The 24413-nt window shown below is 50.4% G+C and overlaps 10 protein-coding genes across 10 annotated transcripts; 4 read left to right on the top strand and 6 right to left on the bottom strand.

Moving 5' to 3' along the window:
* Nucleotides 1–475: 475 nt before the first annotated feature.
* Nucleotides 476–3925, top strand: PtrM4_001160 (polyketide synthase; the record flags this gene model as incomplete). The annotated part of the gene is made up of 4 exons (XM_066102579.1): nucleotides 476–506; nucleotides 743–3194; nucleotides 3242–3898; nucleotides 3922–3925. 4 exons carry the CDS (start codon nucleotides 476–478, stop codon nucleotides 3923–3925), a joined length of 3144 nt encoding a protein of 1047 aa, XP_065964781.1.
* A 952-nt stretch (nucleotides 3926–4877) lies between these two features.
* On the bottom strand, nucleotides 4878–5042 carry PtrM4_001150 (uncharacterized protein; the record flags this gene model as incomplete). The annotated part of the gene is made up of 1 exon (XM_001941717.2): nucleotides 4878–5042. One exon carries the CDS (start codon nucleotides 5040–5042, stop codon nucleotides 4878–4880), a length of 165 nt encoding a protein of 54 aa, XP_001941752.2.
* Nucleotides 5043–6511: 1469 nt separating this feature from the next.
* PtrM4_001140 (Epimerase multi-domain protein) lies at nucleotides 6512–7599 on the bottom strand (the record flags this gene model as incomplete). Its single annotated transcript, XM_001941716.1, has 2 exons — nucleotides 6512–7363; nucleotides 7513–7599. The coding sequence occupies 2 exons, from the start codon at nucleotides 7597–7599 to the stop codon at nucleotides 6512–6514; spliced, it is 939 nt and encodes a 312-aa protein (XP_001941751.1).
* Nucleotides 7600–8445: 846 nt separating this feature from the next.
* On the bottom strand, nucleotides 8446–9407 carry PtrM4_001130 (FabG, Dehydrogenase with different specificities (related to short-chain alcohol dehydrogenase); the record flags this gene model as incomplete). Its single annotated transcript, XM_066102578.1, has 2 exons — nucleotides 8446–8863; nucleotides 8950–9407. 2 exons carry the CDS (start codon nucleotides 9405–9407, stop codon nucleotides 8446–8448), a joined length of 876 nt encoding a protein of 291 aa, XP_065964780.1.
* A 948-nt stretch (nucleotides 9408–10355) lies between these two features.
* PtrM4_001120 (uncharacterized protein) lies at nucleotides 10356–10862 on the bottom strand (the record flags this gene model as incomplete). Its single annotated transcript, XM_066102577.1, has 1 exon — nucleotides 10356–10862. The coding sequence occupies one exon, from the start codon at nucleotides 10860–10862 to the stop codon at nucleotides 10356–10358; it is 507 nt and encodes a 168-aa protein (XP_065964779.1).
* A 2420-nt stretch (nucleotides 10863–13282) lies between these two features.
* PtrM4_001110 (PMG multi-domain protein) lies at nucleotides 13283–14425 on the top strand (the record flags this gene model as incomplete). The annotated part of the gene is made up of 1 exon (XM_001941714.2): nucleotides 13283–14425. One exon carries the CDS (start codon nucleotides 13283–13285, stop codon nucleotides 14423–14425), a length of 1143 nt encoding a protein of 380 aa, XP_001941749.2.
* Nucleotides 14426–15679: 1254 nt separating this feature from the next.
* PtrM4_001100 (uncharacterized protein) lies at nucleotides 15680–15849 on the top strand (the record flags this gene model as incomplete). The annotated part of the gene is made up of 2 exons (XM_001941713.2): nucleotides 15680–15746; nucleotides 15809–15849. 2 exons carry the CDS (start codon nucleotides 15680–15682, stop codon nucleotides 15847–15849), a joined length of 108 nt encoding a protein of 35 aa, XP_001941748.2.
* Nucleotides 15850–16575: 726 nt separating this feature from the next.
* Nucleotides 16576–17143, top strand: PtrM4_001090 (uncharacterized protein; the record flags this gene model as incomplete). The annotated part of the gene is made up of 3 exons (XM_066102576.1): nucleotides 16576–16642; nucleotides 16702–16722; nucleotides 17124–17143. The coding sequence occupies 3 exons, from the start codon at nucleotides 16576–16578 to the stop codon at nucleotides 17141–17143; spliced, it is 108 nt and encodes a 35-aa protein (XP_065964778.1).
* A 2204-nt stretch (nucleotides 17144–19347) lies between these two features.
* Nucleotides 19348–20742, bottom strand: PtrM4_001080 (CDA1, xylanase-chitin deacetylase; the record flags this gene model as incomplete). Its single annotated transcript, XM_066102575.1, has 4 exons — nucleotides 19348–19370; nucleotides 19445–19826; nucleotides 19880–20443; nucleotides 20494–20742. The coding sequence occupies 4 exons, from the start codon at nucleotides 20740–20742 to the stop codon at nucleotides 19348–19350; spliced, it is 1218 nt and encodes a 405-aa protein (XP_065964777.1).
* Nucleotides 20743–22087: 1345 nt separating this feature from the next.
* On the bottom strand, nucleotides 22088–24311 carry PtrM4_001070 (UBA domain containing protein; the record flags this gene model as incomplete). The annotated part of the gene is made up of 2 exons (XM_001941710.2): nucleotides 22088–24120; nucleotides 24179–24311. The coding sequence occupies 2 exons, from the start codon at nucleotides 24309–24311 to the stop codon at nucleotides 22088–22090; spliced, it is 2166 nt and encodes a 721-aa protein (XP_001941745.2).
* Between the last annotated feature and the right edge of the window lie 102 nt (nucleotides 24312–24413).

Genomic DNA, 24413 nt, shown 5'->3' with positions numbered 1-24413 from the left:
CCTTTGCACGCACCATTATCTGCCGAAGACATGTTCACGCTACGTATACTCCCGAGCGGGGAGGGTACCCTACATTCCCCTCCAGCTGGAGTGGGTAAGCTTCGGTAGAACCTGGCGGGAGTGGGCGCACCAGGGTCGGGCCCACACTGCCTCCATGCATGAAGCTTAGTAGTGCCAGGGGACCAGAGTATCAGCCTTCTAGCCTTGGAGTCAGGGAGAGCGCTGCAGATTCGCCTCCTGCGTCGTAGTACAACCGATAATGACACGTTAGTATGCGCGTTCACGAGTGTGATAGTCAGACTAAGGTGGGAGAAGAGCCGGGGTAAGAACGCCCGGTGGGAGGCTACGCTCGCGAACATTCTTTGTGGCTTGAGGGAATAGGTACTTATCTACGGGTTGATGCTCCAGTATATAACTCCAGGTCAAAGTTGAAGATCGTGATCACTCAAGACTGAAGAAGTTACTCTGCAGGAACATGTCGCCAACTCCCAAGAGCCCAGCCACTAGTGCGCCACGCCGCCAACAAGCTGGCTTAGCCTGCGATGAGTGCTGCAGACGCAAACTTCGTTGTGACAGGGGCCAGCCTTCATGTGGTGTCTGCTAGGACTCAGGTGTGACCTGTGTTACAACAACTACACGACAGCCTCGTGGACCAAACAGAGGACACATACGGGCGTTGCAATCTCGAATTGGTATGTGTTTCCATATCGTATTTGTCTTTGTAATCTGACTGGCCATCTAGTTGCGCTTGAACACCATTTGAGTGTTGACAGGCCCTCAGAGACAATCGGCGAAGATGGCTTCCCCGAGTTCCCGGCTCTCAACGCCAATCGCACGGTTTGGAGCTGGAAGTGGACGTCTACGGGTCTCTCTGGCGCAGCACCTACGCTTCACGTGACCGGAGAACTGCATTTCCGCAGCTCAAACGATCTGCAGTACCAGGCAGAGTTCTCCCGCTATGATCGCCTTGTTACCAACAGCCGATGCGTACAAGTTCTCTATTCCAAGGACGCGGATGAGGTGCTACAGGGTCAGCGAAGCATCTATCGCATATTCGCGCCTATCGTTGACTACTCACCTCTCTACTTCGGAGTTCAGAGGGTTGTAGGTCAAGACTCCGTTTCCGCGGGTCTGGTCGTGAAGAAGCATGGCGGCGAAGGCTGGTTGGATGCCTTCTACGCTGATGCGCTCTGCCAGATAGCTGGTCTCTGGGTCAACTGCATGATGGACGACGACGAGAAGGACATGTGGATCGCAAACGGTGTTGAGCACTGGCTGCGCGCCCCAACGGCCAATATCAAGGCTTCTTCGAAAGAGAAGTGGCATGTCTTCTGCCAACACTCACGCTCTGCAGATGGAAACTCGGTACTTTCAGATATCTTCATCTTCGACGCTACATCTGGTGCGCTGACGGAAGTCATCATGGGTGTCAAGTACGCAAAGGTAGCCAGGACGTCCATGGGTAAACTGTTTTCTCGTCTCACGGCACAAAGCGGGACTGTAAAGGCTCCTGTGAGTCAGAGTGTTGCGCCCGTACTCATGGCATCAGCGGAAACTCCAGTTCCTTCGCAGCCTACTCCGCAAACCGCGGCTGCTCCCGTCACCCAGAAGGCGGCTAAACCTGCTCCCGAAACCCCTTCAATCAACGTCGTCGGAAAGCTCAAGGCTGTTTTGGCGGATATCTCGGGTCTTGAGCCCGAAGAGATCAAGGACGATGTTGAGCTTGGAGATATTGGTATCGATTCGTTGATGGGTATCGAGATGGCAAGGGAGATTGAGAAGGAATTCGAGTGCACCCTGCCGCAGGATGAGCTCATGCATGTCACGAACTTCCCGAGTCTACTGAGTTGTGTCCAGGGGGCGTTGGGTGCATCGACTGATGATGTCGTGGTTCATTCTTCATCTGCGTCAGAGGATGAAGCAGAGGATGTTGCGGGCGGAGCTACCACTCCAGCGTCGGTATCGACTAACGCTACTTCCGTTGATCTTGACTTCAATGAGGCTCTGTCAAAGGGTCTTGAGCTACCTCAATCTGCAATCCTCAAGGCTTTTGGCGAGACGAAGCTGACGACCGATCGATTGATGGAGGAATACGGCAATCGTGGGTACCTTTCCACCATCGCTCCGCTTCAAGATCAGCTCTGCGTAGCTCTCATCATCGAAGGTTTCAAGGAACTAGGTTGCGATCTCGCCGCAACTAAACCGAGAGAGAAGCTACCATCGATCCCGTATGCCGACGACCAGAAGAGATTCGCACAGTACCTCTACACCGTCCTCGAGACCGCGCATATTGTAGAGCTCGATAGCGGAAACATGACCAGAACCCACATTGCAGTCCCTAAGAGACAAAGCGCCGACATCCTCAAGGAGCTTCTCTCCAGTTTCCCCGAACATGCCTGCTGCAATGAACTAGCTCACTACACTGGATCGCACCTCGCTGGCATTCTCACCGGACACGAAGACGGTATCAAGCTCATCTTTGGCACTGACCGTGGCCGGGAACTCGTTGCAGGCGTCTACGCTGATAATCCGATGAATAAGATCTATTATGCGCAAATGGGCGACTTCATCCGTCGGCTTGCAGCGTCGACTTCCCAGCGACCAAGTCAGGGACCACTGAAGATTCTCGAAATGGGTGCTGGTACTGGCGCAACGACTAAGGTTATCTTGCCCTTGCTTGCTGAGCTAGAAATCGAGGTGGAGTTTACATTCACCGATCTCGCAGCTAGTTTCGTCGCTGCTGCGAGGAAGCAGTTCAAGCATCTCCCGTTCATAAAGTTCCGGACTCATGATATTGAGAAGGTGCCTGCCGATGACTTGCTCCACAGTCAGCACATTGTTCTCGCTAGTAACGCCGTCCACGCCACGCGCAGTCTGCCAATTGCGGCTACCAATATTCGCAAGATGCTGCGTCCGGATGGTGTTCTTCTCATGGTTGAGATGACAGAGCCCATGTACTGGTGCGACATCATCTTCGGCGTTTTTGAAGGTTGGTGGCTGTTCGAGGACGACAGACAGCACGCGTTGTCGTCCGCTGAGGACTGGGAGAAGGTACTCCACGGCGTGAGCTACGGCCACGTCGACTGGAGTGATGGCCATATCGTCGAGACGAAATGTCAACGCCTGATCATGGCCACTGCAGGAGGCAAGCAGCACCCCCCGCCTGCCCATCGCACCAAAGCAGCAGGAGGTATGTCTACTAACCACCCGAATCCCCATACCCTCTTAACAGAATCAGTAGGACTTCCGCCACGAAGAGCGAGAAGCAGCAACATCAAAGCTCATCGCCAAAACCGCCCTCGACTTCACCATCCCCACTATTCCCGAAACCGACATCATCAAAACCCCCCAGCACCGGCCACTGCATCCTCATCACCGGTGCAACAGGCAGTCTAGGCTCGCACATGGCCGCGCACTACGCCTCCCTCCCAACCGTAACCTCAGTAATCTGCCTCAACCGACGCAGCCACAACTCCCCTTACACGCCACTTGAACGCCAACTCAACGCCTTTACCCAAAAGTCCATCACCCTCCCCGCCTCCTCCCTCTCCAAAATCACCGCCTACGAAACTGACAGTACAAAGCCCCTCCTCGGCCTCCCCGAGGAAACCTACGCCACCCTCTCCACCACCGTAACACACATCGTGCACAACGCATGGCCCATGAACGGTAAACTGCCCCTACAAGCCTTCACCCCACAGTTCAAAGTCCTCCGCCACCTCTTCGACCTCGCTGCTCTTGTAGCTGCGAAACGCGGACCGGGCTTCAAATTCAGTTTCCAGTTCATCTCGTCGATTGCGACGGTGGGACATTACCCTTTTCACGCGCGTACACCGCATATTCCTGAGGAAACAATGGGTATCAAGTCTGTACTTCCGAATGGCTACGGCGACGCAAAGTTTGTGTGTGAACGCGTGTTAGATGAGACACTACACCGGTATCCGGATCGCTTTAGGGCGATGGTTGTGAGGTTAGGACAGGTGGCTGGGTCGTCGGGGAGTGGGTATTGGAATGAGAATGAGCATTTTGCTTTTTTGGTAAAGAGTGCGCAGACACTTAAGGCGCTGCCGAGACTTGAGAGCGTAGTTAGTTGGACGTGTGTGGATGATGTGGCGGGGGCGAGTGCGGACTTGTTGTTGGATAAATTCCCGGAGAAGATTTATCATATCGATAATCCGGTGAGGCAGGATTGGGCGGGTATGTTGAAGTTGCTGGTGGGAGAGCTGGGGACTCCAGAGAATAAGATTGTGTCCTTTGAGGAGTGAATTCGGAGGGTGCGCATGTTCCCTTCTACGGGGGCGGCGGGGAAGTTTGATGAGAATCCCGCGCAGCGGTTGGTTGATTTCTTTGCGGATGATTTTAGGAGGATGAGTTGTGGGGGGATTTTGCTGGGGATGGAGAAGAGTAGGGCGCATTCGGAGACTATGAGGGGTGTTGGACCTGTTGATGAGGAGACGGTGCGGGGGTTTGTTATGAGTTGGAGGGAGAGGGGTTTCTTGTTGTAATCTGGGAATAATCAATTATGTTGGAAGGTCTATAGCACTAGTGCTGAAAGGAAATAACGATAACTAGGAATGCATTCTGTTCGGTGATGGTGATTGATTTATTACGAACACAGCTGCTACGAAGGTATACCTAAGCTCTGCGCAAGGTGGGCCGAAGTCGGGCCGAAGTGTCCAGCAGCCGACGTCTCTACCGATACTCACGATCCGACAAATTATGTCATATAGTTGTAGTTTCGTTTGTTCAAGATGATGCTTTTTCTGATTATCAAAAGGGAGACGAATATTACGGTCTCTACCCACCCTGTTCATGTGCATGCAACGTCGCCATTTTCATCCAAATATGTCAGGAAACATACTGAAGATGTGAATGGTTCAAGAGCCAAATTCAGGGGCATCATCCTTGTCGTACCCAGCTAGCCAATTAATGATATACCTAAGATCTCGAACCTCGAGATCTGTACTAGGCACGCCTGATTTGAAACTCATCGTTCCCATGCCGGGAACATTGTTGAGATCTTTCATGCCGTGGAATAGCATCGGACCTTTCCATTCTTTCAATTTACCTTCCTCTTTTTCCACCTGTTCATCTACAGTCTTCTTCCCCTTCTTTTCCTCATCTGTCAGTCTCTTTGCCAGTTCGCCGTGAATCATTGCAGTCGCAACGCTGTTCGTGATCGATTTGTCATCCATGAAGTTATCACGATAGCGTACGTTAATGCAGTGTGACAGAACCTTTTTCTGGGCTTTGCTCTTGGACTTGCTATCCGTCTTGCTCTTTGGCCTGGTCTTTGTCTTTGTCTTGTTCTTGCTCGCAGCCTCCTCGGCCTTCTTTCTTGCTAATTCCTCATCGGTTAAGAGCAAAGGCTTGATCCTGGGCTTGCTTTAAACAACGTATTCAAGAGCCGTCTCGTACGGTTTCCTATTCTCATCCTTTCGACCCACACAAACTCCGGTTCTGTTTTTGCTGGATTGAAGTAAATGGCGCGGCGTCAGATGGAATTTGGGCCTGTAGGTGCTGGGCGGTTCTGCTCCAGGAAATTCGGCAACTGTTTGCAGAGGATTTTGTGTTTTTTCGAAATCGTTGCGTTGGTGCCGCTTCCCGCAGTAAGACGACTGTTCGCAGTTGGGACAGGTCATTGTGGCTGCTTCATCGCACATGAGGCATTGCACATTGGCTGTCGCCGCCAATTTCGGGATAGGCTGTGCCTCCGGTGGCTCTTCGCTGAGGTAAGACATACCTAAGATCTTACCTATCGAGGAAATTTTTGTGAAACAAAGGTTAAGAGAACGCTGGATTTATAGAAGAGATGTAAAGAGGTGGCGGGGTGATGGGACCTATTGGAATGCGGTGGGGCTGGCGAGGCCCACTTGTGTCACGTTGACTGGTCGAATAGAGAACACAGTGCTCCGAGTGCAGCAGGATGGTTCGCTACCGGGTTGAAGTTGATTTCTAGCATCAGCTAGAGGCATCTCAGAAGAAGAATGCATCAAGGTGTAGTGTGCGCGTTGGCTCTATGAGACATAATGTTGCGGTTTGTGAGGCAAGGGTATTGCGCATGTCACGTGTGTTGTCCTGGCGCTCCTCCCTCCCCTCCATGAGCACCTTCTCCTCTTACCAGCATCAGAGATACGTCATGCAAATAGACCCTGATTATGGCTACATATAAGGTGGCCATGACAGCACAACAGACAACACACACAAAATACTCTGATTACTGCCTCGCGCGGTTACACTTTAATTGACTGCATTCACTGCAACACATAAAGTCGTGCTAAGTCATTTGAGTGTTGTAACCGGTGGGTATGGTTCTTAGAAAGGGTCTAGGTCGACTATAGGACGGATGGCAATGAACCGGGGGTGTTGAGGACAAATGCCCACAACGATGAGTCGCAAACCAGAGTTCGCGATGACTGGAGAATGCATCAAGGCCAGTTTAGAAGAAACAAATGACATGTAGTGAGTAAACTCAAAGAACGCGTATCTTATCTATCCTGGAGGAAAGTTCCTATTGGAGGAGTGCATTCGCCACAGCTACATACGAACCAGACTTGATGTCTTCAAGAATTGGTTTGCCCTTCGGCTGCCACCCCAACTTCCTCTGCGCCTTCGCCCCCGAAGCCCTATTCTCGGCATTGAGAAACCACGCAATCGTCTCACCAAATGCCGCCTTAGCCTCCCCGCTCCTGATATCCTTGTTGGGCATTCCAACCGAGGAATTGATAGCACCGAACAGTTCCCTCATCGTGACTTCAGTCTGCGAGGCAACGTTGAACACATCGCCCGCCTCACCTTTCTCTACCGCCAAAAGTACAAGGCGCGCGGCGTCATCTACGTGTACGGCCGTGGTGCGGTTGCCACCGCCGTTCACGGTGGGGAGCCCACCTGTATTCTTCGCCATGCTCATGAAGAGCGCGATGCCGCTTCCGCCACGGCCATAGGTAAACGGCGCCATGCGGACGATCATGACACGCACGCCCAGTTCTTTTCCTCGCGCAAGTGCGTGATACTCCGCTCGAACGCGCATGTTAAGAGGGGTGGGATCAGGGGGAGCATCTTCATCTGTTTCGTTGCCATTCGGATCGGCCTTTGCGACTAGAGTGCCCGTAGTGGTGATGAGAGATTTGTTTGTGCCGGCAATACCATCGCACATGGCGTCAAAGGCCGCGTTATCGATTGGTAGTGCGTCTTCGTATTTGCCTTGGTTGAAGACGTAGGCGGTGGCTAGGTTGATGACGGCGTCGGCTTCTTGGCTTTCGTGGCGGATGGTGACCAGGGAGGTGAGGTCGCCACGGATGGGTTCCGCTCCTAAGGCGCGTAGTTTGGCATCACTGGCTTCGGTACGGGAGAGAGCGTGTACCTGGGTGTGGATTTTGTTGTTAGTCAGTGTATCTGTGAGGCTGCGTATGCCAGATTTAGACACAAGCGTGTACTCTAGGGCTCACTGATCAGGAGGACGGGGCGACAGTAACATCGGTTCGGGATATGGTTCAGTATGTGACCACTCACCTTATAGCCTTCAGCAACTGCATGCTCAATGAGAACAGGGCCAATGAAGCCAGTGCCACCGATAACAAACAACCGTGCAGAACTCATTTCTGGCCAACTCTTTTGCAAACTATGGTAGGGTTTGGCCCAGGCTGAACTTAAGTGTCTCTAATAGTGATGGCATCATCTAAATATTATTCGCCAGTACTAGGAGGATTTTCACGTAGCATGGAGTTAGGACTTAGCAACTAAGACGCCAAGCGACGAGGAACAGCTGTTGCAGGAGAATAGTAAGCTACGCATCTATAAGTTATTCTTTGCTTACGATACAATAGCACAGCATGGATTTAGAGAGTAATTTATGATACGATCGCAAATTGCAGCGTCATTGCAATCTTTCGGCCACTGTTTGGGAGTGGTGGTTGCATGGAGTTAGGAGTTAGGGAAGTGAACATCCGAGTTCCGAACATCCGATCGTTCTAACACCTCTTAGTAAGGCTCAAGCGTCCGAGAGAGTTGAATCTTAGATGTGGAGGGACGATAAAGTTATTGATCACTTTCCGATGGATAGGAGAGTCAGTGGACTGAGTATTCGTGCACTGGCACAGGAGAATGCGTTGGCACATCATGAGTTGTTCTCACGTATGTGATATGGAAGAAGAGATGAAGGACTGAGTTGATTGTATAGCTATGAACGAGGGAAGCTATATATATGTGAGGAATGAGAGAGTGTAGGGATAGCCCTGCTAGCGTGCAACAGTTGTTCTACCCTCGAATGGGATTGATAGCAACTAATCTGTTTCAGTAAAATAGTAATAAAGCTGCTGGCTTCTCAATAATTATGTGGATGAAGTTTTGTGAGAAAATCTGGTGGAGGGTGTTGTGGACAGCACTCTTTTGATTTGCGACTTCCCTACTGACTAACTAAACTAGCAAAAGCCTTTGTGCTTCATCTCACACAGCCGAGAAATTCTTCGACACACCTGGCTGAATGACCTCTATCGCATCAATAACCTCCGCCATAATCCGCGCCTGCACCTCTTTACCCGCTGCATCCGTCACCAGCGCACTCGGCTCGTCAACCACACAGTCACTCAGGTACTTCTCATGTGTCTCGATGCCCTCGGCACCTGCATGTACCAGTGTCCTACCGCTCACCTCAGCCGACCTTGCCACCACCAATCTGAAGAGCCAAAACCCCCAGCCTGTAGCCTCGCGCGCTAGCTCAGACCAGCACAACCCCGGATTAACAATGTTGACAGTCACAGGGAACACGTTGGCCGGATGACGATTAGCAATGGCGCGCACGATGAGTAGCTGAATCAGCTTGGACACGGGATACTGTTGCGACCAGTACTTTTCACATGTTTCTCTGTGCGATAGCGTAGTCAGAATTTGGCCGTCTGGAGCAGATCGCTGTGGGAATATCGTATGCTCGTATGCGGCAGACCCCGTCACTGTGAAGGTAGGTCGAGTTTTGAACCGAGTAGCCGTATCACGTTTACCATAAGCAGCGTTGTAGCAATAACGTTGACAGCTATTCCTTCCTCGTGCCCGTTGACTTCATGGTACTGCGAGCGCACCACGCCGGCGTTGGCGATGAATACATCGACGCGATCTAGCTCGTCTTCGGCGCGCTTGACAAATGATTGTATGCTGGTGTAGTCGCTCATGTCGAGCTTCCAGACTTTGATATTTTTGTGGCCAGTCGTGCGTGTGATTTCTTGCTTTGCTACCAAGCCCTTGTCGAGACTGCGCACGGCGAGGATGAGCACGCTAGCATCTAAGCGCGCGTAGTGACGAGCTGCTTCTTTGCCGAGGCCAACATTACTACCCGTGATGATGACAGTCTTGCCGCTGAAGTCGGATGTGGGATAGAGCGGTGTTTTGAAGAATTGGCTGTATAAGAAACCCATTGCTGAGGAGGGATTTGAAAACGCAGGACGAAGCTGGAGTAAGACGTTGATTAAAGAGCCATGGTAGATTGATGGAGACGTTATACAAAACCTTGCAAAAGGTAGGACAAAATTGGAGTAGGTAGCTTGTCCACGGACTATTTTTGATTCGAGGAATGGGCTAATATGGCGTTCTCAAAGGTCGGGACATGGTCGGACCTGTGATGAAATTATCCATATCTTTATACGGACATAGCGGAGTTAAGGCATAACCCCCTTCAACACTCTCTCTTCTATTATCCTATCTCTTCTTAATTAATGTTGTTGATTTACCAAGAATCCTGGTATCCGCATAACAACACTGTTGCGATAGATGGATAATCAGTACATCAGCAAGACACATCACAGCTCTGATTACACTTGACAATTAGAGAAATGTATGCATTCTCTCTGTGGTATCATCGTGATTCTCCTACTTCTTTAGTGTATAAACTGACAAGGTAGCATTACCAAATTCCTGTAGCATTTAGAAATGCCCTGTTGCCCAGCGCAGCAAGAAACAAAAGCTAATGTTGTCCTCGTATATAATCGGCCCACTACATGTTGTGGGGTGAAGAGACGCTAGCAACAACCAACCTACACGGCACAGCTCTAGTATTTTGGCCCGGAGATGTGACTTATGTGACTTGCGCTATCTACATCGTGCTAGGAAGATAGGTCGGCTCTATGCTCTGGTCCATAAAAAAGCTTGTTAGGCCTACCCTATCCGTTCTGCCAGAAGTACAACTTCGTGCCTGCTGCGGCCAACTTCTGTACAGCATCGAATAGATAGGTACACAAGCCTTTGCTGGACTTGGAGAGTGCGGCATCTTCCGCCAGCTTCTTTTTGAGATCGTATGCAACGAGGTGGAGAGTCGTGTTTTTTATATTTATAGCGTTTTCGAGAATGTAGGGAATGCAGGGATCGTTTCATTCAATACCATCGATAATAAGCGTTTGAAGTATGTCAGAAAGGTACTCGTCAGGGTGAAGGAGGTGCATCATTCGATCTTCGCATCCACTGTCGTTCAATCCCGTGAGAAGATTCACGTCGAGTTTTAGCTCCCGAAGTTTGGTGAGACCCTTGAGTCTGCCGAGCTTACGGATAACCATTATATGCCTGGCAGGGATCGAAAGCTCCAGTACTTCCAAGTTTCGGAGATTGTTCGTGATGATCGGAGTCAGGAGATTAAGGTCGTAATTGAGCCAATCGTGGCTGAATCCAATATTCCGAATGCGAAGTTTCTTAACGGCTTGGAACTCAGGGCGAACGAGATTTTTCTCGATTGCTTTGGGATGTATGTTACTGCAACTCAGTTCGAGTGTGGCAAGTTTTGTACCTAGATCAGAATAAGGGTATGAGTAGAAGAATAGTTGGTTGGCTCCCACGTTGTATCCTGCTAGTTCTATCCTGCTAGTTCTATCCTGTGCAAACATGGAAGAAACATGATTGGTGTGCGTGTGCATGTAGTGCTCAAGCTCTTCAGGTTTCGGAGCGGGACTGTTGTCATTGTGGATGTTTGATCTTGCCAAAGGGTGTTCCATATGTCCATGGTTATTGATGGATGGTGCCTGAACATCCGGAACCCCATTCTCAAGTGCTCCAAATCAACCGCGTGACATATGATGGCAGCCAGAGCTCCGTCAAATTGTCCTAGATCTGCCCAAGCCTTGTCGTATATGCAACGAAACCATCGTGATGCAAAGTTCTTGTCTTGACACTTTGAAAAGGTCGCAATCGTCTCCCTAAATGCGGGTATACTATCCCAGTACATGGGCTCGAGACTAAATCGGAAGGATTCATCGCCGCTGTATCCATATCGAGGTAGGCTGATGCTCTGAATATGCTTTGCCAGTTCTGGCCTATTCAGAATGGTGAACAAGAGCGTAGTTATCTCGTAGTGACAGTATCGAGAGAGCTCAATGTTGCGGTACAAGATGGGTTCGGCACGGGCGTGGTAGTACTTTGAAGTGCGTGTAAAGACGGCGAGGTCATATTGTGAGAGTTATCGAAGGATTTGGTCGTCGATCTCGGTGGGCAGTTTCTTGGCCGACATGACTGCGGAAAAGCGCTCTTCTTGTAGCGCTGGGTGTGCGGCAGCCTAAATCGCGAGTGTGAAATGTTGGATAGACAGGGACTGAGGGAGCATGCACGCTCAATTGTAACGGTTTGGGACTTGCCAAGACCGACTTGGGTGAGAGTTGGGTACGGCTATCGCTACCACACTTTCTCATCACACACACCTATATAGCTGCAGTTCCTCCATAGCTACACAATGCAACGCAGTCCTCCTCTCCTCACACCGTTACATCAATTGTTGGTAGTAGCTATGCCAAGCGTTTTCTGGCTGTTTGCTGTAATACGTCATAGCAACGTGTTTCCACCAACCCTGATGTCCACAAATGCACGTGACGTAGAGCTTCATGAGAGACAAGCAGGCATGGCAATTTGCAATTGATACGAAAAACGAAGCGGATAGCCTTTCACATCGTAGTCAGTCGCGTCTACCTCGAAGGTGTAGGTAACTAGCCGTGGTAGTTGCGCGCACGCCTTTCCGCAAGTAGCCGGCGCGGTCCCTAGGAATAACTAGTTACAAGAAGCCCACCCGTCAGAAACTCAACAAACGCTGTCGCTGCTGCCAGGTACCAGTTGCCCACGAATCAAACCTACCATCCGACAAATGCCTCTTTAACCTCATAGGATAAAGTTCCGGCTTCGGATTCCAGACCCTGCGCCAATAAAGCCCATACAACGGGCGACAGTGTCAGGTGTGTCACTAGCCACAGGAAAGCAGGAGATCGTCGTTTGCCTGGTTGCATCAGGCTAATCTGTCACAGGCGTGGCGATTCAATATTGGGACTATTTTGGGCCCTTGGTGCATTGGTGCCGGTAGTGGAACTGTGGCTGGAGCATCCTTGATTGGATCCCCGGCATAATTACCGTTCCTCTTCTTCCATCCTACTGACTCGATCAAACACCCAATCTTCTCAACAACCTTTTTCGACCTCCGTATCAGACACGCGGCGTGTTAGCTATTTCACCATATTTTGCAGTAGTAACCTGCCCCGATGAAATGCATTTCAGTAATATCGACGAACCCGACGGAACGGACAGCGTCAATCACAGTAATTAAGCGATGCGCTGAAACGGAAGCGCCCGGTAACGCCAATATGGGGCTAAGCGCACATGCCCTATTTACACACGCAGGCCAGAATTGAACCCAGGGGCACAATTATCACCAAGATCGCTGAAACTGGCATATTATTACGGAAAAAGTGAGAATACGGACTCATCACAGAGCCCGAATACAGGCCCAAGAAACTCCAGGACACAGGCAGGGGTCATGAGGCAGTGTGGCTGAGTGCAGCATACAAACAGGTAGTTTCAAAATGTTTCAAGGATCCCTCCCTTCCTCCATTCACTAGTTCGTTTTGCTGCCCTAGCAAAAGGCGCACGCTGCACGATTCACTGGGCCAGGCCGACGAGCTAGCTGAACATCCGCTTGTTCCGCCTGTTCGCAAGCGCGACACTTGTGTCTCCTCCCGGCCCACGACATTGTCACCAAGGATGGCGTATCGTATAAGCACAGTAGCGGGCGCTATTTACTTCGCCATATATGAGCTTGGAACCCTCGTTCGATTCTCCACTGCCTTCGTGTCTTGCTATCGCGTCTTGCCATCGCTTCACGACTCTGTGTCGCACAGCTTTCTTTGCACGGTTTCACAGCTAACACGACACTCGTCTTACTTTCACTTTACATTACCAAACGTCAATCGCTCCTATTACGTCTTCTTCACGTCTTTTGACTTGATCACGTCTCTATAGTTTTAGTGGTGCCAATAACGGCTCACCACCAATGTCGTACCTACCGCCTTTAAGAGCACTGCTCTTACCTCTCACAGTGCTACTTCTAAAACCCGCCCTCGCAACGAACCTGTACACGACCTCCAATAATGAAACACCCAAAGATAATAGCCCAGACTGCGACTGCTACGTCGTGCTTTCTGGGAAGGACACAAAAACACCGGAATACTTCCAATATTACCGTTTCTATGACTTCCGGAACCTCCCAGGTGCCCTGAGCGAACCACCGCCACTGCTTAATGATACACAGATTGCAGGTCTGGCACCCACGTGGCAACCCGATCTGTTTAGCAGTGATGCATGGACTAGAGACTGGGGGATCCAGAACTGGACTAAGCCGTCCACTTCCGACTTCCCCATACCGATGAACAACTCGGTCGCAAATGTATATCTTGGCGAAGAAGACTCAACGTCATACCTTGCACTACGCACATCACGCCTAGACGACTATCAGACGGCAGGCGAGATCGAGAATGAGCAAAAGAACTTGATGCATGTCTCGATGCGCATGTACGGCCGTGTTCAGGGAACCAAAGGCGCAGTCGCAGGATTCTTCACCTTCTTCGACGACGAAAACGAGTCCGACATTGAGATTCTCACAAAAGACCCCACGGACCAGATTCGCTACACCAACCAGCCCGCAGTCAGCAAGGACGGCAACGAAGTCGCCGTCGCATCAGTCGGCCCCACCGACCTCCCGCGATGGGACGACTGGCAAACCCACCGTATCGACTGGCTGCCCAAGAACAGCTACTGGTACCTGAACCAAAAGCAAGTCGCCGCAAACACGTACTCTGTGCCCCGCAAACAGAGCTTCCTCGTCATGAACATGTGGAGCGACGGCGGCACATGGAGCGGCAACATGACTGTTGGCGAGAGCGCAGAGTTCCACATCCAATGGATCGAGATGACTTTCAACACTAGTGGCCCGTACGCAGGCATTGCCCAGAACAAGAGGGACACATCGGGCATGTTGGAGGAGCGGTCAAAGGGCGGGTGCAAGACTGTTTGCAAAATCGACGATGTGAAGCAGGTCGGTACACCAGAGGTTGTGCATAGCGGTGCCATGGGTTTGGGTGTATCTTGGGGATTCTTGGTTGTGGTTGGTCTCGTTTCGTTTGCCGTTGGGTATTGAGATTTTACGTGTGTGATGTCTGTATGATTAGCGGGTTCTGCATTGCTGGCGTTGCCTTGTATGTTCATAGCATCTCTTGTAAAAATAGCGCGAGTTAGAGGCAGAAGCGCGTAGGCGCATCTGTGCACATGGGTCTATGGGCCGTTTGTTTACAGTCAGCTATCGTGCTCGGATTGTTACAGAACATACGTGAAGCCTTCGTTCTCAAGCTCCGTCTAGTCCTACCATGCTGCTTCGTCACCGGCTTTCTTGTTTGATATATCGAGACGAATCTCCATCGACGTCAGAAGAAACTACAACTGCCATAAACTAGATCTCCGATTAAGGTTATCATTGCGGGTCCATGTTACATGATTGCATGGAAAGCATGAACCCTGCCGGGCCACTACTTAGCTTCCCCCATCGTCTTACTCCATGAACGATGCCGCCTCCGACCATAGATCTCACATTCCTTGCGCGGGAGAAGATCAAGATCTCCAAGATCGCGTGAGCGCCAAACTGCCCGATAAGCCATTCACGTGGAGTCTCGCCGCCCGAAGAGTAAGCACCGTAGATGAATGCAATGTATCGTCAGCTCTTGGGATGACAATGAATGTTGGATACGTTGCGCACTCGCCAAGAGGCGGAACTTTTGCCCTGAGACGAAGACCGTTTTGGTGTTGAAAGAGGTTGTTGCGGTCCAATGTGCTCTCGTAGATACAGAGACTGTGTGATTAGGAGGTGATTGCTAGAATCGTTGGATCAATATTCCACATATGCGTCTTTGTATAGATTGCGATGAAGTTTGAGATGTTGCACTTATATTGACTGCTGACCTGGTGAGACAGCATCTTCCATGTCTGGGGTCACAGTGTTTCTTGGCCACGAAATATTATTCCGAGTCTAACGTGAGACGTGACGTCGAGAGAAACCCCGCAAGCTGACAGAACCGAATTGCCACAGAGGTAAGCTTTACGAAGGTCTACCCGTGGCTCGTGTGTGCGAAGATCCTCAGCACCAACACACAGTACCGGCCCGAGTAAGGTACCTGGATCCTACCGATTGGTACGATCTAGCCGTAAACCTTCCAACAAAGTTGCATTTGATCGTCAGTCATCTCGAAGAGTTTTATATAAATTAACGGGCCCTCAATCGACTTCCCGTCCACAACGAATCCACCATACTATCGACGAATCAATCAACGTCTTTTACCTTGCCGCTACCAAACACTCTTACATCACACCCACCCATCCAACCTACCTCCTTATTTTCAAGATGAAGACATTCGCCGCAATACTGCTCTTGGCAACTACCTGCCTCGTTGCCGCTGTTCCTCAGGGCGGTAAGTCATCTCCTACGAATTAGTGAGTGTGCTAGGCGACACATGAACTAATTATGTACTAGATATTCTTGCGCGACAGGATGGCCCCCGGGAGTGTAAGTAATGATTTTCTAGACAGCCGTTGGTGTTTCTCAGTCGTATGCTAAAGGAAACAACAGTGCCTTGCACAGATAATAAGATCTGCGAGTTGGGGAACTTTTGGCCGGTGTCAAACTCATATGTTGTTTTGGCGTTTGCAGGTCGCCAGATTTCTGCCGTTTTTAGTTGTGCACGATTGCAATTTTACTCGGATAAATTTACTCTTTTGATCGTACTGGCAAGACTACGGCGCTAGTGTTCGTATGATTAAAATTACGTGTGATTATGCGTCAGCAATGAGATATTCCGCTTTTTGTGTTGGCCAGGTAGAGGCATGTTGTCTGTTTGGACGATTCGGACTTGCGATACCCCCTCTAAGTACAGAATTAACTTTTGAAACATAGAAACCACTCCTTCAAACCCTGATAAGAATCGTGGTACTTACTACATTCTATTCTAATTGCTTTGTGAGGATCCACGCAAAGAAGTAAGCTCCCGTCTACGAGAGTCTACTAGTGCTAATGGCTCGAGTCGGCCCTAATAACGCTTTAGAATCCTACTAGATTTAACCTAGGTCGCAATACCCCCTAAGAAAGGGATAGGGGCAACGATTATCCGATAGTACATCTATGAAGCCGTCGCCCCTGAACCTAAGAATTCCTCTCGACTATTAATCACAACACTTCGAAAGATTTACTAAAGTCAATTTACCCTACCGCAATCTAAGCCTACCTACCTACCTATCTTCAAGATGAAGACCTTCGCCGCAATCTTGCTCTTTGCTGCCACCTGCCTCGCAGTCGCTGTTCCTGAGAACGGTAAGTTATTCACGATCCCGTAAACTCTGCCTGCTGCAGTCATGCTGATTGAAAAATAGGAAATCTTGTCCTAAGGGATGGTAAGTAAATCTTTGCCCAACTCTCATTATTTTCTTTGCTTACGTCCGGGTCAAACGGTTGTGGTGGATGCCCTGCGCCCTTGACCTGTTGTGGCAGCTTCAATCCAATATGTGTTAGAAGCTTTATCGATTGCGTTTGAGCCTTCACCATTGCATCATCCCTAGCTATCCATGCTTGATTCCAGCGATTGCGGCGCTACCCTCCGAGCACACATTGCTACTCTGTTTTCTGGCTCATGACGTTCTGTTTTCTGGCTCGCGATCTTACGTTTTCTGGCTCACGATCTTATGTTTCTGTCTCATGATGTTATGTTTTCTGGCTCGCGATCTTACGTTTTCTGACTCTTGACCTTATCACTTCTCCCAATCTAAGTACATTGACGCTGACCATTTACTATTAGCTGCTCCTATTGGTAAGTAAAGTTACACACAAGTCCCGTTGTTTTCCTGGCTCATGGCTGGGACAGGAGGAGAACAATGCTCGAGCAACAGCTACTGCCCCCCCCCCCCCCGGCACAGTCTGCTGCGATATTCTTCATCAATGTTACTCCGCGGATATCTGTCCTTCGTGATGGTTTGGAGGGCATGTTGAGCCATACGATCTTAGGATTAGGCGCGCTACTCTGAGCACACAATGCCATCGCGTTTGCTACGTAGCTCTTGGTCTCGTCAGTTCTTCCATATGACAGAAAGACAAGGCTACTAGCTATACGATCGCGAAACCGACATATGTTACAGCAACTTTGAGCTCATTGCCTCGAGACCTTTCTAAACAATGAATCGTGCTAACAATCAATGACTAGAAAATCTCGCGCCTCGCAATGGGAGATTAGCCTCCGCCACCAACCGGCCTGAAAAGGGTATGTATAATTTGAAGCGATATGTGTTGATGAAGATTGATAGACGGCTAACTTCTGCGACAGCGCCATGTGTTCACAACTGGAATTGCGCCAAAGGGCTGGCATGCTGCGCAACAACACCTGGAAAAGCTATATGCTCGTACTGCCGGGGCTCTATAGATGATCTTGTAGGTGATATTCACTTGTAGGTGGTATTGAGAAGTAGCGTTGCCTCAATCCAGGGCGTTTGCTGTGTATGGGAGAAAATCACACGTCTTCACAAAGCCCTACCATTAGATATAAGCCGCCAGCAATTCAACGTCATTAAAACCCCCAGTATCTTCACACACTCAAACGGGCATGGTATAGTGTCGTGATCACTATTTCAACAGTTCGCTTGCAAAGAACTGTTTTGCCTGAACAGCTCACAGGTAGCAAAGGTTACAGTATGGGTGGCAAGGCCTGATTCAACCGAGTATACGGCATGAAGGAAGCCGTACTGGTGTCTTGTGCAGACAGGAGAGGCTGTCCGCCAAGTAGGCCAAGCAGGCCAGGCAGTGCCATCTTACAGCTGCAGTCGACGTCTGTTCAAAGTGCCCAGAATCTCAATTTAACCTGAACCGGTCAACAGAGGAGAAATACGAGCTGACGTGAGGGTACTCAAAGTCGGACCGGAAGAACAGACGCAAAGACAACCTCGTCTCAAAAACAACCATGTTTTGTGGAGCCTTGACAGCCAGGAGAAAAATCGTAAGATGTTGCTTTGTATCAACCTATGGTAACTATCGTGTAAGACGAAACTCTACGTGTGAAGCTCGATCAACTAGCTAGATCTCGGCCGAAGCCATACTTAGATATTTGCCAAGAGATCTACAGTAAGCACACTTGATCGATCTCTTACCGGGACTGCGGGGTGGTCGGTGAGGCACCGGCTAAGATGCCATTCACTCGGGCCTTGCAAATGCCGCAAAGATTGATTCAAGGGCCAACAAATCTATGAGATATCGGCTAAGATACTGTCTTTTTACGTAGACGCGCTTTGTAAATACCACGAAGAAATAATCGGGAGGTCCAGGCATGAGATGACAAACAAGTACACTACATCTTCCGAAGGAACTTTCGTTCTACAAGAAGGTGAAGCGAGCAAGATTCATCTTGACTAACACACTTCTCCCATCTGATTACATCGACGTAGCAAATTTGCGATCAGGGAGAACCACCAGCCCATCTAATCCATCTGATCAAGTCACCGATATAAATAAAAAATATATAAATTCATTCACGCAACCATCATAAAATAAACCATCACCATCCGGCCCCTTCCAAGAAGATGATAAAAACATAAGAATATAACAACTCTCCCATCACCCACGCAGGCACCTACCACCAACACTTCCCATACCCCTTATCACACGAAACCCCACAAGCAAACGCATCAAGCCCACTCGCACACCGCCCCGTCATCTTACTACAACACTCCATTTGCATCCCCCAGTTGGACTTGTAGCCCACGCAGGTTTGAGCGCCGTTCCTAGCGCCGCATTTTCCGCTTGTAGAGATGAGGGGTTTGCTGGGGGCGGGAGGAGAAGTTGCAGGAGGGGGAGGGGGTGGGGTAGGGGAGCTGGGTTGCGCGATGGCTGTTGATAGTGTTGATGAAGCAGCGGCTGGTGGTGCTGGTGCTGTTGTAACGGCAGCGGGGGTAGATGAGGGAGGTACCACCGCAGTAGAAGCAGCGGGAATAAACGCAGAAGGGGGAGATACGGTCGCACCACCATCACCGCCACCTCTACCGCACTTGCCAAATCCAACCTGACAGCCCGTCCCACAATACCCCTCCGCACTACCGCAAAACCCATATTGGCTACAACATTCACCCAGCTTACCGTCAGCAGCAACGAACCCCATGCACGTCTTCCCCCCATTCGCCAGCCCGCACGATCCATCCGTTGTTGGGGGCCCTGTAGCACTAGGTGCGGGAGCGGCAGCAACAGTCGATGACACAATGGTTCCTGGGGCAGCAGGCGCACTATCACGGTACCAATTCGCCTTTGGATCTTTGAGACATTCGCCCATGGTGACGGCTTGCAGACCCTGCTTGTAGAGGTAGTCCAGCATGTAGGTAGTGAGGTTCTCAGCTGTTTGCTGGTGGATATCGTGGCCGATAACTAGTCTGTCGCCGTCGAAAGGGGCCGTGTTGCGGCTGTCGATGCCTTTTTTGAAGTTGTCCTTGGCGACTTGGATGGTGTTTAGTTGGTTGTAGTCGTCCTTTTTGAGGGGTTAGTGGGTTGGGTTGGATTGATTTGAGGAAAATGACTTACGGTGTCGAGGTCGAAGTAGGAGACTACGTAGCCGAGTTCGGACATGACGGCCTGGCATTGAGCGTTGCATGACGAGTAGGGCGGGCGCATATAGGTGGGGTATTTGCCGATGATGTTGCGGATGGCCATTTCGTTGTGTACCATTTGGTCGTAGGCTTGCTGCTTTGTAATCTTTGACAGGTCTTGGTGGCTCCAGGTGTGGGATGCGACTTGGTGGCCGTTGTCGTACATTTTCTTGACGACAGCCGCCCACTTCTCGTCTATAGCACCCTTTCCGTTGTTGTTGCCTGTGATGAAGAAGGTGGCATGAGCACCCCTCGCTTCAAACTGCTTCATGACGCCCTCGGTATAGATGTAGGGGCCGTCATCGTAGGTGATTGCAACTTTGCCAGGGTCGTTGCAGACATAGATGCCTTCGCCGCCATAGGGAATGCTTCCAAGCTTCGGCCGAGGATCATTACGCGTACTCGCTCCAGCAGGAATTTTGTTGGCGTCACAAGCCGGACCAAAATCGAGCAAACAGTCGGGAGCTTGGCAGTGTTCTGTGGTGGTGCCGCAGTACCCCTGTCCCTAGCGTCAATATATGGTGAAACAGCCCCAAAGTTTGTACTTACATCTACGGAACAACATTCATTTTGAGCGCACTTTTTATTGCCGTTACTGGGACCGCAGCGAGTTTCTGCCTGACGAGGACCGAAATGACGAGCCGGTTCAGCGGCATGACGTCCTGTGAGACCTGCCAGAGGGTGACTGGCCCTCAGTTCCTTTGGTAAACCAAATATCCTAGGCATTCCCTCCATGCCGCCATGGGCCGCCGCAAGCGGCACAACGAACGCAGCAGCGAGGATCGACGAAAGGAGCATATTGATGAAGTAATTAAGAAAATGTAGATGTTGATATAGCCCTATTTTCCCGTGGAGGACAGCGCAATGAGTGTGAGGTATGCCGATCAATACGTCGACCACCAAAAAGAAGTGATTGAAAAAAACGAGTGGCGTTCGCAACTGCGTATAAAGATTGAAAAGACAGATGGTTCGCAAAGGAAAGGCAACTCGATATACTTATAACAGTCCAACGCCATTGGGGGACATGATGGGCTAGTCGTGCCGCCCACATGGAGCGGCGTCTCCGCAGAATAGACAGCGAACTACTTTTAGCAGCCAAGAACACTAACCTGACGAAACTTTCGCGACACATGAAATGACTAGCCAGACGACAAGGTCATGGACATAGCAACCCGACGTCCGAGCAGGCCACTGCTGGGATTACCGGCTTTTTCTTGTCTTTTTCGTCTTGTAACCGTGTCAGTCGTTGCCAAGGCTCGCACCGGTAAAGCTGTATTCGAGTTTGTCTATCCTCAAGAGAGGTTGAGAGGATCAGCGGCTGACTCTAAAGCCAAGCCGTTAAGCTACGGGGCCAGATACCAGGGGTCTGGTGCCTGACTAGGACCTGCAGCGGAAGATCGCCATGGAGCCGAACTCAACAATTCTCGAGCGTGCGACTTGGCAATCCTTCAGCCTCGTGGTCATCACCAACATGGCTCCAAGTAGTGTGCAACGGCGTCTCGCGTAGAAAAAACGGCTTACTTTGCCTTTTTGCAAACTCGGACTTGTGGGAAAATGGCTTCTAGAACGTTTAGGCTTCATCACTCCGAGCCCCTGACCGGAGTTGTCAATGCCATACAGGTGGGATGAACTTTGGTTGAATTCTACGCGATCATCTTTGCCATAGTGACGCACTCGTCGTTTGCGACATGCTGTCAGTCACCGTTGCGGCACCTATATCCATCATGTTGGAATATTTAGCGAGAACCCGGTCAATGCCCATGTCAGCCGCCTCATGCCAAACAAAGCTCCTGTCGTGTTTATTGCTACCAAACTTAGTCGCGTACAATGTTAACGAATGCGATTTGAAGCTAAAAACAATAGCCACTAGGTTTCATTTCCACCGCCAAGTCACTTGTAACGCTAGCTTCCGGTCTTTAGAATCGAGCATGATGAAAGCGGCAAAAGTACCAATTGCGGAGCATGAGACACTAGTGGCTTCACGCAAAAGCGCTTGCCCCACCAGGTGCTGATCCGGGGAGAATTGTGTAAAAGCGGAAAATGTATAGAAGATCTTAAACGTAGGTATCATAAATTCCATTGCATGTGAAATAACTCGTACGTCAACGTACGATTGTTTGAAAGGGGTAGATGATCACCACTGTTATTTCTTCAACGTCCGCAGTAGTGGTGCAATACGCGCGCGTTTGCTCAGCCCAACGCGATACGGTACCTTTCCTTTCGGGATAGGCGAAGCCGTCGCAGGTTTTGTCAATTGTTCTGGGGTGGCTGAAGCTGCAGCCGGAGATAGCTTTGATGGCGGATTCGAGTTGGCGGGACTATCGGATTCCGTTGGTGCTAACAACTCTGCCTCTTTTAGAGCGTTTTTAGACCTTGGCTTTGCCGTCTCTGAAGCCGAATTGGGCTCGATTGTTTGCAGAATTCCATCTTGGTTGTCTCCATTCGCATCCTGCTCCGATGCCTCAATGATAGACTCGGATGGCTCTATCGGCGCAACAGCGACTGCAGCTTTCTTGGGGCGGCCTCTTTTCTTCTTTTCGAGAACTTTCTCGGGCACAACAGAGGTCGGCGTAATCTGTTCTTCTTCAGGCTCATCCAGTGTTGTTTTTCTGCGTTTCGCTTTCTTGCTCATGCTCGAGATGACGGTGGCATCTGCGGGGTGGGTAGTGGCAGGTCTGGGCGACTTCTCAGGTATAATAACCTGGACCTTTGTCGGGCTCGTGATTGAGGATATGTCTGGGCGTAGACCAGTTCTAGACAATGTTGTAGCGTTATTCGGTGCCTCATGCCGTACAGCAATATTATCCGTGAGTGTCGGCTCAGCCTCTGCTTCATCTCTACGGTATTCATCCAGATTGCGCATTATGTCTTTCATGGCATCGGAGTCTATGGTTGGCAATTGGACAGCTTTCTTAGACGTTGATTTGGATCGTGGCGGACTCTGTGGCGCCAGTTCATCGTGGTCGATGTTGTTATTGACTAGCCAATCGATAGTCTGCATGACGTCACCGTTGTTTCTCTCTAGAGCTCCAGTTGTAGTTGAAGGCGTGAAACCCATGTCGCAGATTTGCCGAACCTTTTCGGGTGTTGTTATTGTTACAGTGGTCGGGACTTCAGCTGCGGCCGCAGTCCTTCGTCGTCTAGCCTTTTCAGGCCGGATCGAATAATCAATAGGGCCTTCCGAGTCGACCTTCATAGATCTCGAGCGACTGGGTCGTGGCTTGTATTGATCTACGGGGAGCCCGATAGCCATAAAGTCTTCGTCCAAGCCATGGTTGGGAACCTGAGTCTTTGACTGACGAGATGACTTCTTGCTTCCCTCCTTGTTGCTGCGCTGAGATGTGGGTGGTTCAGTTGGTGGCAGAGATGCTGGTGGTGCGGTTGGCGGCAGGGATCCTTGCGGTGCAGTTGGTGACATGTTTTCATGTGCAATTAGATTGGCGTGAGACGACGAAGTCTTTCTTCCAGCATCGACGGTCTGTACATGGAAAACCTCATTTTTCAATGGGCTGGTTCTTGTCCCGAAAGACCCGTCTCTCCCTGGCTGTGATGGGGACGATAAAAACTCTTTTTGCGTCGTTCGAAAGGGGGTAGCAGAGAGAACATCGGGTGCAGGTGGTTCGTGATCGGATGATTCGGTCTGTTCAGCAGCCTCTCCGGGGGTGAACTTCATCAAATCTGACCAGGGCACTGATGGTTCAGGTGGTGGTTCATATAGAGGCCGCCCAACTTCTAGTTCCTCTCCCAGCATGACTGAACCCCGAACGGCTTCCAAAATGCGTTGTTGGGTCATGGTGGCATTCGGCACAGTACTGGAGGGCTCAGCGAACATGGCTGGTTCATGCTGCGCGTATTCATCACGCATCGTGCCCCCTAGATTCCAGGTATCTCCATGGGATGGAGGCGGGTTTGCCTGGGCTGCATAGTTCCCAAATTGGTTCTCGGGTAGAGCGTCGGATACTGCTGAGCTGCTGAAGATGGATTTAATTGTTTTTCCATAAATAACACGGCCTTTCTTCTTGGAAGAAGATGTAACTGGTGAGCATGGGCTCAGTCCAGCCGCAGTTTTTCTCTTTTTGCTTGAATGTTCAGGTAGTGAGACTGATGACTGCGGCTCCTCATGGCCGAGTTGAAGTTGAGGTTCCAGATGCGCATCTGTCGCTGTTCTGATTGATTCTGGAGCTACAAGTTAGTGAGATTGATGTGGGTGAATACTAATGGACAACAACCCTACCAGCGGAACCCGTGTCGAGAGAGGCGTTGTTACTGGGTGGCTTCTTGAACGCGCCTGGCTGTTTCGGCGGTGGCAGGTCACGCTCAAGATCATCGTCGAGTTCTTCATCCGAGTCCTGCACAACGCGTGCCATTGTTCCGCCTCACATGTACTGTAGCTGGATGTTGATGTGCTGAGGTAAATTTCCTGGTGGGGATGTAGCCGGTATGGTCTTTCCCCCAACGGCATCGCGTCG

Source organism: Pyrenophora tritici-repentis, chromosome 1 (assembly GCF_003171515.1).
Source record: "Pyrenophora tritici-repentis strain M4 chromosome 1, whole genome shotgun sequence".
In the NCBI taxonomy this organism is placed as follows: domain Eukaryota; kingdom Fungi; phylum Ascomycota; class Dothideomycetes; order Pleosporales; family Pleosporaceae; genus Pyrenophora; species Pyrenophora tritici-repentis.
The sequence above is the reverse complement of the archived record's forward strand: the minus strand, read 5'-3'. Positions and strand labels throughout refer to the sequence as shown.